The 12,673-nt window shown below is 39.7% G+C and overlaps 1 protein-coding gene across 1 annotated transcript in view; it reads right to left on the reverse strand.

Moving 5' to 3' along the window:
* Positions 1–508: 508 nt before the first annotated feature.
* LOC126245965 (receptor-type guanylate cyclase Gyc76C-like) overlaps positions 509–12,673 on the reverse strand; it is a 228,709-nt gene continuing 216,544 nt past the window's right edge. The window contains exons 18-19 of the mRNA XM_049948359.1: positions 4,600–4,856; positions 509–2,445 (exon numbers count right to left, since the gene is read on the reverse strand). Of these exons, the coding sequence (XP_049804316.1) occupies positions 1,399–2,445; positions 4,600–4,856 (1,304 nt within the window). The 3' untranslated portion in view covers positions 509–1,398. The remainder of the gene's footprint in view (positions 2,446–4,599; positions 4,857–12,673) is intronic.

Genomic DNA, 12,673 nt, shown 5'->3' on the forward strand with positions numbered 1-12,673 from the left:
CTCAACTTATGAGAACTTTGAAGCATTAGTTAGAAAATTATTGCCACTCAAAGTAACTAACATCAGGTGCTAAACTGGATGCAGAACTGAAACTTAATAACTTAAAGTAATGTAAAAAATAGCAACATAAGAACACAGTCATCAGATGTGTTATCTAGAACTGTTGATTGTCAAAGATAGTAAATCATAAGTGAGGGTCTATTTCAAATGATGGACCACCAATAAGATTTTCTGACATAACTTAATGGTGCAGTTAGATGATAGGTAGTAATATAAACCAAAGAAAAGACAGAAAACTATGTCTTCACAACAACAACAAAAAGCATTCAGCTTACACTGTACAAAATTTTGAAAATTTTTCAGAACATTTTGTGGTATGTGGTTTCAAAAAATGCAAAGAAGTAGTGAAATTTACAAAACCACTCATGCTTCATAATAACAGCAGATTTGAATATAATGGATAAATAAAGTTTAGAATCACTTTGAGCAATGAAAACAGACTGTTAAATGACACTTGAAGCACAGAACTAGGTATGTAATGTTGTTGGATAAAACAGTGTTCCTTGAAAATTGCCAACAAAATTTAACTAGATGTTAATCAACAGACACAGCAAGTGCTATTTGATTCATCTGTTTTTCTGTGAATTGACAAACTGGTCGGGTTCTGTTGCTAATTGTATGTCCATTGCAACACATAGCAGAAAGGAGCTGTTCTTCACATACAAGAAACGTTTTTGTAAAAAAAATGCCTTTATACCTGAGGAAACATTTGTTATATTTCTTAAAAATGTCAAGGTTTATCAACCTTTAGTCTTCAGTTCTTTTTTTACAAACAAACAAAAAAGTGTTGTGTGATTTGTATTACATTCTAATCAATTCAAAAAACATTTAAATCACTCATTCTCTTTCACACAATCTCTCTTATGTACAACATGTCAAATAATTATTTATCTACTGTACTTGGCACCTTAAAATTATGTTTTATACTAAAATTTATTTTCACAGCCATGCAGACATTATGTCTGTTTAATTAATATTTGTTGCTTGTTTTCGTGTTTAAAATAATATGTGCTTAAAGGCATCTGAAAGTAATGGTCAACAATCTATTGCAATTAATAACACTATATTTAAACTAAACATTCACCTGCAGATGGTGTTGGCACACTTACAACAACTGCCTCTGAGCACCTTTACTTTAAATTACAAATTATATTTTTTGTTTGATTTATTAAAAAATAAAACAATGCCAGTATTTTATTACCAGCATTTGTATAGTCAGTATTCATTTTAGCAACATTTAAGAGGTATATATGTTAAGATACTACACTACCTATTGGTAGTTATATATGTACACATGTTGACAGCTTAGACTGAAACTGAATAGCAGAAGGCAATTTATCATACTATGCTTTCTTTTTCTGATTGTAGATCACTATAACCACTGTGAATGCCTTTTCTCAATGATGCATCACTTGTTCGGAGACCATTTCCATTGAACAATCCTGCAAGCCAACTACGTATAGAATTACGAGCTAGTGTTTTCTTACTATGTCCATTAACATTAGTATCATTTCCTGGCATTTCTTCCAACGAGCGCCATCGTTTATCAGGATGGAAATCAGGAAGCGGTTCAGCCCCACTTTTCCCTCTTCTCAGCTGACGTTTCACAGTAATAGTCTCATCAATATCTGAAAAATTTTGCAGAAGAGGTGTCTGAATGTCATCAGTGCTGCTACCCCCACACACATTGTTACTCTGTGGGGAAAGAAGAATAGCATCACCATTTGGGAAATTGTTATTTACAGCATGGCAGCGCTCTGAGGAGAACTGCATGGCAGGAACTAATTTACCACTGCAACCCACACAGTTTTCAAGAGATCGAGAGCTTCTCTTAGGTACTTGCAAGTTCAGTTGTAGATGCCCAACATTTGTTGAGTCATAGTCTGGCAGAGGGTCTAATGATCTAGCCTCTCTAAGAGTCTGAGGGAATGTACTGCGACTATTATCTTCTAGAAACTTATTACCACTAGTAGTCTCCACAGTAGATAATGCTCTCTGACTTTGGTTGATTGATGTTTTGTTAACACAGTTTTCGTTGCAATCCTCCACTGAGAGTACTGACTGACTTTCAAGAGCTGATGCACTCAACGTAGTTCTAGATTCACTTACATCGTTTATATAGAGTGGGGACAGTTCTGCACGTTTTGACCCACTGCGCTGGCTATGATTTGCTACAGGACTAGAGTTATTAGCAGCATTACATACTGCAAAGGCACGAAGAGTAGATGCACTTTCAACATCTAAGCTATTTTCTCTTGGTATGCTGGACTGACGTCTGCTGCCTGGTCCAAAACCACCACAGATTGAAGGTTGTCGAGAGTCTGTGTTCATCTTAGGGCTACGCCTCGGTCGACAGAAAAGTGGTGGTAATTCAGTAAGATCAACCTGAAACAAAGTCACAAATGTAGTCATAGATAAATTACTTGAAACAAACAAATGTATTTATATTACAACGTCAGCACACAAATGTACCTACTCCAAATGTGTGAAATAAGCACTTAAATAAAAAAAAAAGGTGGTTGCTTAAAAAGTAGTGAAATTCTCTTTGTTTATAGTATCTAACTTGAGGTGTAAGTGAGATTTTATACTGCAATAAAGGCCATCACAATCTTTGGGAAGTCTCTCTTGTATTTTATTTCATGAAAGAGTCATTTCAGTGGCTACCTTCTGCACTGTTTGGTCATGTGTGTGCAATAGCAATTCAAATACAAAGGAATGTAAACTAAGCCTGAAAGAATATGCTTCACATCTCCTGCTTCATTTATTACCGGATTTATTGGACAATGAATTAGGATTTATTGAAGGACCATTAGGCACTGTGTTTGCTACAGACATAATGGAGTACATTATTAGAATAGAGACAAAAAGATGTGGCTGGCTATTCTGGTAGAGGAACATGATAGCAACTTAAGCCCCAGCTGAACTGAACTGAACTGATCAGAACTAACTTTGGAATAACCATCACACATCGTAAAAGCAACATTCATCTGATGTTTACTTTGATCTCATTATGAGTGATTCAACAAAATCAATTAGGAAATCTGACATTCTGAAAATTTTTTGTTGAAGTGACACTTTATTACATCAACAAAATAAGTGAAGGGGTAGATTGAAGATGTCTGGCTGTTTTGAGATGGGCTTTTATGTAAAGGACATGAGGAGGACCTTCACCAGAATCAGTAAGGAAAGGAGTATGTGAACAACACTAACTAGAAGAAATATTAAGAAATCAGGTAATAAATTCCATGGAAACAGAGGGAGCTGCAATGAACAAAAAATGTGGAAAAAGACAGAGAGGGTATGCTCTGGCAGGCAACATCAAACCTGTCAGAAGGCTGAGGGGGAAAAGGGTGGAGGGAACATTATGGCACTGCTTTCTGTACCTAATAATGAGTTAGTGCATCAATTTTTGACTATGATGAGTAAGACATATCACTGATGTGAATACAAGACAAAACTTTCATTCCGATAGACTTAGCTTAATTATTCCATACTGGGACCAGTCATATTATATAATTCTTTGTGAACAGTTATTGTGTCGAATCACATTTGTTACATTGACTTTACAGACTGCAAGTTATCTCACAGCATAATTACAATGTGTGGTACAAATTCCTTATTTCCAGTACAAGTATCAGATGCCTAAGGCAGCATAGGATGCTTATTTATAAGGAGTAAGGTGATATAATTTTTGACTGACATCGAGAAATTGAAGGCTATCATCCGTTCACATGGGTACCTGCTGTAAATCCTTTGGAAAGACAACTTCAATATCTTCTTCCTTTCAGGTTTCCATCATGCTAAGGATGTCAAAGTTTTTATCAAAGAGGAAAAAAATGCCAACATACTGCAGCTGAAAGATTTTTCTAATTTCAGTTTCTCAATAAAGTGAGGGGGTAAATAAAGTGGGTTTGAAACAGGTGCCATATGTTATAATAGGGCATTAAAATTAGTGCAAGCAGTGGATGCATATGAGAAGATCACAGGCTGCTTCCACTGGAACTATTATTCTGTTCACCAGGAAACAGAACAAGCAAAACACATTAGACAAATAAATCAGTGTGATCCTCGATAAAGCAGATTACCCTGTTCTACAGATGTGGTCATGTATGGAATACACTGTGGTGTGCACTATTCATCAAAAGAAAATCTTTCTATGCAGAACTGGTATTACAAACTTGTCAGTACTTCATCATTATCTGTTGTGAATCATATGCATAAGTTACGAATAGAAAACAGTATTTATAAAAAAATGAGTGCTCATGCTAGTAAAATAAGCACAATAGCATAACTACGACAGAAAATTTCAGTTTATTGGCTACATACAAGTAAACTGAAGTTTATTTGAAGATGATATTACTTAGATCATAATCACTGTAGATACTGTTCAACAATGTAGATTCATAATTCATGTAACAAATACACAAAAATCATGACACCTTACTTCCTTTCTCAGGTTGCAAAAATGTGCAATACACCAAATCAGCCAATAAGGGAACTACCATTATTATATTTCAAACACAAATTAAAGTGTCTTACCTCTCGTTTCTGAATGGCTTTATCTGTTGCTCCTACCAGCCAGAAGGTTCTTACTTCGCCTTTTCCTTTCATGTAAACCATGCCTCTTTCTTCAATGATGTATCCACCTAGCTTCTCAAGAGCTTCATGACATTGCATACTAATGTGTATTTTGAGAGGTTCTCCATTGGACTCCATACGTGATGCCGTATTAACTGTGTCACCAAATAGACAGTAACGTGGCATAGTGAGTCCCACAACACCTGCCACGACAGGACCTGCAAGAAAATTTCTGAATAAGAAATAATGTACCTGTGTGACTGGAAAGTTCTTATCTTCATAAACACAAGTCACGCAAAGGAATAGAAACTGTCCCAAGATACAAGCTGTAGTAAATCAACATTAATGCAAAGTAAATGATTAATGGAAAATCTCATATAAAGATGTGAAACAAATACTAACAAAGAGATAGAGGGGCTGGCCAGTACTTACCTCAGCTCAGTACAGCCGATAGATACACAAAAAACAGAACCAAAAATTTTTTACGTTCCTAGCTTTCGGAACAAATGTTCCTTCATCAGGGAGGAGAGAGGGGAAAGAAAGGGAAGAAGGGAAAGTAGATTCAGTTACTCACAATCCAGGTTATGAAGCAACAGGGAAAGGAAAACAGGGAGGGCAGCAAGGATGGAGGCATGGTTGTCAGAGGGAAGCCAAACATATTCTACTTAAGTACTGTGCCAGCTTCAAACCAAAGAGGATGCATACAGAAGTAAAGAGGTATATAGTATAAAGATAAACACAACTATGTAGGATGAAAAGATGCGTGAATGGCTAAAGAGGAAAGGGAAAGAGGAGAAGACTGAAGAGTAAATGGGAGTGAGGTTGTTTAACGTAGGTTCAGTCCAGGGGGATGGCGGGATGAAAGGATGTGTTGGAGTGCAAGTTCCCATCTCCGCAGTTCAGAGGGACTGGTGTTGGGTGGGAGAAGCCAAATGGCACATACAGTGTAGCAGGTTACTAGGTCCCTAGAATTATGCTGGAGGGCATGCTCCGCTACTGGGTATTGGACATCTCCTAGACGGACAGTTCGTCTGTGTCCGTTCATGCGCTCAGCCAGTTTAGTTGTTGTCATACCAATGTAAAAGGCTGTGCAGTGCAGGCATGTCAGTTGATAAATGACATGTGTAGTTTCACATGTGGCCCTGCCTTGAATTGTGTATGTTTTACCAGTAGCGGGGCTGGAGTAGGTGGTTGTGGGGGGGATGCATGGGGCAAGTTTTGCGGCGGGGTCAGTTACAGGGGTAGGAACCGCTGGGTAGAGAAGGTAGTCTGGGAATATTGTAGGGTTTAACAAGGATGTTACAGAGGTTAGGGGGGCGACGAAAGGCAACTCTGGGTGGTGTGGGGAGAATTTTGTCAAGGGATGATCACATTTCAGGGGTTGACTTGAGAAAGTCATATCCCTGGCTGAGTAATTTGTTGATGTTTTCGAGGCCAGGATAATATTGGGTGACAAGGGGGATGCTTCTGTGTGGTCTGTGGATAGGAACATTGTTGTTGGACGGGGAGGAATGTATTGCTCGGGAGATCTGTTTGTGGACAAGGTCTGCAGGATAGTTGCGGGAGAGGAAAGCACTGGTTAGGTTAATGGTGTAATTGTTGAGGGATTCGTCACTGGAGCACCTGAAACCTTTCTTGTCACCATAGATGCTACATCCCTTTACACAAACATCCCATGGTCTCTCTGCCCTTGAGCATTACCTCTCCCAACGCCCACCCGAAGATCTTCCAAAAACCTCGTTCCTTATCACACTTAGCAAATTCATCCTCACCCATAATTACTTCACTTTTGAAGGCCAGACCTACAAAAAAATCACGGGAACAGCCATGGGAACCAGGATGACTCCGTCCTATGACAACCTCTTCATGGGCCGCATGGAGGAGGCTTTCCTGAAGACCCAACAGCTGCTTCCTCTGGCCTGGTATAGGTTTATAGATGACATCTTTGTGGTCTGGACTCATGGTGAAGAAACACTCCTTAATTTCCTCCATAACCTCAACTCCTTTTTGAATCTGAATTTCACCTGGTCCTTCTCCAAAACCCAAGCCACCTTCCTGGATGTTGACCTTCATCTTGTTGAAGCTCACATCCACACCTCTGTCCATATCAAACCCACAAACAAACAACAGTACCTTCACTCTGATAGCTGCCATCCATTCCACATCAAACGCTCCCTTCCCTACAGGCTAGGTATTCATGGCAAACGTATCTGCTCCAGTGACGAATCCCTCAACAATTACACCAATAACCTAACCAGTGCTTTCCTCTCCCGCAACTATCCTGCAGACCTTGTCCACAAACAGATCTCCCGAGCAATACATTCCTCCCCATCCAACAACAATGTTCCTATCCACAGACCACACAGAAGCATCCCTCTTGTCACCCAATATTATCCTGGCCTCGAAAATATCAACAAATACTCCACCAGGGATATGACTTTCTCAAGTCAACCCCTGAAATGAGATCATCCCTTGACAAAATTCTCCCCACACCACCCAGAGTTGCCTTTCGTCGCCCCCCTAACCTCCGTAACATCCTTGTTAAACCCTACAATATTCCCAGACTACCTTCTCTACCCAGCGGTTCCTACCCCTGTAACTGACCCCGCCGCAAAACTTGCCCCATGCATCCCCCCACAACCACCTACTCCAGCCCCGCTACTGGTAAAACATACACAATTCAAGGCAGGGCCACATGTGAAACTACACATGTCATTTATCAACTGACATGCCTGCACTGCACAGTCTTTTACATTGGTATGACAACAACTAAACTGGCTGAGCGCATGAACGGACACAGACGAACTGTCCGTCTAGGAGATGTCCAATACCCAGTAGCGGAGCATGCCCTCCAGCATAATTCTAGGGACCTAGTAACCTGCTACACTGTATGTGCCATTTGGCTTCTCCCACCCAACACCAGTCCCTCTGAACTGCGGAGATGGGAACTTGCACTCCAACACATCCTTTCATCCCGCCATCCCCCTGGACTGAACCTACGTTAAACAACCTCACTCCCATTTACTCTTCAGTCTTCTCCTCTTTCCCTTTCCTCTTTAGCCATTCACGCATCTTTTCATCCTACATAGTTGTGTTTATCTTTATACAATATACCTCTTTACTTCTGTATGCATCCTCTTTGGTTTGAAGCTGGCACAGTACTTACAGTAGAATATGTTTGGCTTCCATCTGACAACCATGCCTCCATCCTTGCTGCCCTCCCTGTTTTCCTTTCCCTGTTGCTTCATAACCTGGGTTGTGAGTAACTGAATCTACTTTCCCTTCTTCCCTTTCTTTCCCCTCTCTCCTCCCTGATGAAGGAACATTGTTCCGAAAGCTAGGAACGTAAAAAATTTTTGGTTCTGTTTTTTGTGTATCTATCGGCTGTACTGAGCTGAGGTAAGTACTGGCCAGCCCCTCTATCTCTTTGTTAGTATTTAATGCAAAGTAAAGACTGTAAATTAAATGTAAAGATACCAACAATGTCAGAAAAGACAGATTGCTACTTAGTGTAAAGAAGACACATCAAGTTGCAGAAAGGCACAATTAAAAGATGGTCACACACAATTTTCGGCCGCTGCCTTCATCAGTAAAACACACACACAAGCAAGCACATTTCACGCACACACGACCGCCAACTACATAATGTCAGGATAGAATACTGTATCACGTGGGATGCAAACAGCAATCTGGAGGGGTAGGGAAGGGCAAAGGATAGCAATGTACAGGTGAGAAGAGAGACAAACACCGACGGTGGAGTGTGCAGGGAGTAGACTGCCACAGGCACAACGTCAGGAGGTTGTGGGGCAGGGAGGTGGGGAAAAAGGGAGCAAAAAAGAAGAGGAGTGGGGAAAGATGGGTGGATGCATTGGCAGAGGGCAGCAAGTAAGCCCCCTCCATATTGCTGCTTGCACCCCACGTGATGCTGCATTCCAGCCCGAGATGCTGGAGTTGGCAGTCATATGTATGTGTGCTTGCTTTGTGTGTGTGTGTGTGTGTGTGTGTGTGTGTCTTTTATTATGAAGGCTGTGGCCAAAAGCTATATGTGAGTGTCTTTTAATTGTGTCTCTCTACAACTTGATATGTCTTCTTTATGGTAAGTAGCAAACTGTCTTTTTCCTAAATTGTTGATAGTCCCACCTGGCGTTTCCATTGTTTGATAAATTAAATGTAATATATTCTTCAATCACTGTAAAAAATAAAGTTTGCAGCAAGTATTTTTAAAGCATCACCATTGATAAATTCATTGTTTCACATTCATACAATCTGTTCCATAAACTCTATCATGAGGGAAAGACTTCAGAGATGCGGAACACATCAACTTGTACATTACCAGACAATGGGACAGCCAACTGGTTTTCACAATTGATTTGCCCATCGCTTGGCACCCCCCTCCCCCTTTTTACCCATTTTTTTAGTCAAATCAAACAATCAAATGAAATAGTCTCTGTGGCCACATCAGCTGTATGATTGTTTTTCACTCACACTCCAGGCTTGAGTGGTTTCAGTCAATGGGAAACAACCAGCTGAGCACAAGTCTGACGATGACATCAGTCACAAGAATGTTGTCACTCAGTCTCGGGATTTTAGTGTTTTCACTTACATACTCATTCAGTCTTTTCAGCTATACATGAACCATGACTAGTTGCCAATTTTTTTTTGGGCATAAATAATGTATTTTATCTCAAAAAGATATAAAAAGAACTATGCTTCTAAAAATTAAGTATTTTCTAAATTTGTGTATTTATTTACTTGGATACAAGTTTTCCATACTTCTGTGGTTAAATATAAATTTTTAGTTGGTTTAAAGAGTTTAATAACTGGTGATACATAGTAAATATATGTTTAAATACATAAATGATTGAAGATCTGTCTCCGTCTTCCTGTTGGTTTGCACCCATCACTGATAATTCTCTTTCGGTAAATGCTGTGGTGATGTGAACAGAAAGCATATAGGATACAATATTTTTTAGTTACTTGTTGACTTAATTGCTTGTTTTTTAAGCATATACTGTCACTTCTTGGAAGCATTTTTTGTGAAAAATATTTGTTATCAACATTAATTTTTCAAATTTCTATTATTAATATCGTTTCAGAACATGAATCATTGTTACAGGTACTGTATACTGTAAATTGTATAGAATTTATCTTAGGCTTGCCCTTTGTCCTTCTGTTCAGTGGGGTCATCAGCTGCAAGGTCTTCAATTATGCCATCGGGCAAAGACTTCCAACAGGGCCATGTCATTCCTGACTGGGCTGCTGGGCTTTCTCTCAGCTACCTGCACTCGTTTCAACTGTGTACCTCCCAGAATCAGTGCAGCCTTTGGCGTGGTGGCCTTTGGTCACACCAGTAGGTGGGGTGGTGGCATCAGGTGAGTGGCTGCATCCACACTAGTAAATCTCTGCTCTCGCAGTTTTTTCAGATGCTTCCGTATCTTCTCTCCACAGCCTTTCATTTGAACTCAATGTCGCTTCCACTCATGTCTGTGAACATCTGCACCAGTGACTGGTTTGCTACAGTCTTCACATTCCAAGCACGGGATGTTTGGAATTCAAATTCCGGTGCGCTAACTGAAGGGTCATTATCGTTTGGTGATTTGCATGCACCTGAGCATTCTGGCATTTTGATACAGACACAAAGTTCACCATTAAGGAAACAATACTCATGAAAATGGACAAGAAACTGAAATAAGAACTATTTATTGGAATTAAATAAAAAAGCAAATATCAGAATGACAATAACAGTGATGACACACAGCAAATGAGGGCAGCGAATAATTATGATTTAATAATACCAAAAAGAGCAATATGCCAGAGGTCATATGTGACCAATTGTCATTCCCGGTGGTTCAGAGACAGGATTAACTATGAAATTTCAGTACCAATGTGTAAATGCGAACAGTACTTCTTCATACCCATGAAATACTATACCTGCTACTTTTCACAGGTTACTAAATGCAAACAAGTTTGTATGCAAGGGTGTCATTTGTGTGAGGGTGGTTTAGTAAGTCTGGTGAAACAGCATAAAGAAATGTTTGTTTCATAAACAACTCACCTTATTTCTTGACATACTCTCCTTTGAGGGATATACACTTGATCACGCGATCACCCAGCCTTTTCATCCCATCATAAAAATAGGTTCTGTCAATCTCTGCAAAATACTTGTTGACTGCAACCATCACTTCCTCACTTGACAAAATTTCTTCCCAGAAAGCCAAAGTTTCAAGTTAGGAAACTGGAATAAATCACTTTGGACTAAGTCTGATGAACATGTTGGTTTAGCAACCAGTTCAAAGCCCAATTCATGTACTTTTGCCATTGTTATCACTGATTGTGTAATGGTGCTTTATCCTGGTGAAAGAGTACTTCTTTGCGTGCCAGCTTTGGTCTTCTTTCAGCCAATGCAAGTTTCAAACAAACCAACAACCAAGTATAATCAGACACAATTATGATTCTGCCTTTTTCCAAGTAATCTATAAATATTATTCCTTGGTAATTCCAAGAAAAATTGGCCATCACCTGAACATCTGACAAAATGATCTTTGCCTTCTTTAGTGCACTTTCACCAGTCTTTGACTATTGTTTCGACAAACATTTTCCCTCTGGTATGTATTGATGGATCCATGTTTCATCAAGAGTTACAAGTTAGTGTAAAAAGTCTTGCTGATTGCCAGACCAGACATTGTGTTCAAATGATGTGCCAGATGTGCTTTTGGCTGACTGTTAGCAATTGCGGCATCTACCTCGCCCACAGCTTCTTCGTAGCCAATTCTCTGTGCAAGGTATTATGCACTCATTCAGTTGAGATACCTACAGTCTCTACTGAATTTTTATTTGGTGGATTTGCATTATCACATCATGATTCTCATCAATAGTTTCCTTTGTGGTGAGCTCAACTCAACAGCTTGTCCGACCATGTTTAAATTCATATCTAAAAACAAAGATGATGTGACTTACCAAACGAAAGCGCTGGCACGTCGATAGACACACAAACAAACACAAACATACACACAAAATTCAAGCTTTTGCAACAAACTGTTGCCTCATCAGGAAAGAGGGAAGGAGAGGGAAAGACGAAAGGATGTGGGTTTTAAGGGAGAGGGTAAGGAGTCATTCCAATCCCGGGAGCGGAAAGACTTACCTTAGGGGGAAAAAAGGACGGGTATACACTCGCACACTCACGCACATATGTCTGCTTGTGTCTGTATATGTGTGGATGGATATGTGTGTGTGTGCGCGAGTGTATACCCGTCCTTTTTTCCCCCTAAGGTAAGTCTTTCCGCTCCCGGGATTGGAATGACTCCTTACCCTCTCCCTTAAAACCCACATCCTTTCGTCTTTCCCTCTCCTTCCCTCTTTCCTGATGAGGCAACAGTTTGTTGCGAAAGCTTGAATTTTGTGTGTATGTTTGTGTTTGTGTGTGTGTCTATCGACGTGCCAGCGCTTTCATTTGGTAAGTCACATCATCTTTGTTTTTAGATATGTTTTTTTCCCACGTGGAATGTTTCCTTCTATTATATTCACATCATGTTTAAATTCATTAATACAAAAGCAAATGGTATTCAATTATGGTGCAAAGTCCACATAAACGTCATCCAATTCTGTTGTGATTTGTGCAGCAGTCCAACCATTTAGATGAAAATGTTATGCAACAGAACAAAATTCGGTTGTCTCCATTTTCAATTGCTGTCAACACAGCTGACTGTTTTAGGCTGCTGTCAACAGTGAACTGTACGCTGCATATAGTTGAAATTCTTTATATGATTCTTGGATTAATGAAGCCTACCAACTATGAAGATGCAACAAAAAATGTTCCATTCCTTCATAGAAATTTGCCAGACTTATCAAAAAAAACCTTGTACCTATGTACCTGGCGACATAATTTTCTGTACAGTATGTTTACTTTCCACACAAATAAATACACTATGTGATCAAAAGTATCCAAACACCTGCCTGAAAATGACTTACAACTTTGTGGTGCCCTCCATCTGTAATGCTGGAATTCAATGTGGTCTTTGCCCACCCTTGGCCTTGA

The sequence above is a fragment of the Schistocerca nitens genome, chromosome 1, assembly GCF_023898315.1.
Source record: "Schistocerca nitens isolate TAMUIC-IGC-003100 chromosome 1, iqSchNite1.1, whole genome shotgun sequence".
NCBI classification, from domain to species: Eukaryota; Metazoa; Arthropoda; class Insecta; order Orthoptera; family Acrididae; genus Schistocerca; species Schistocerca nitens.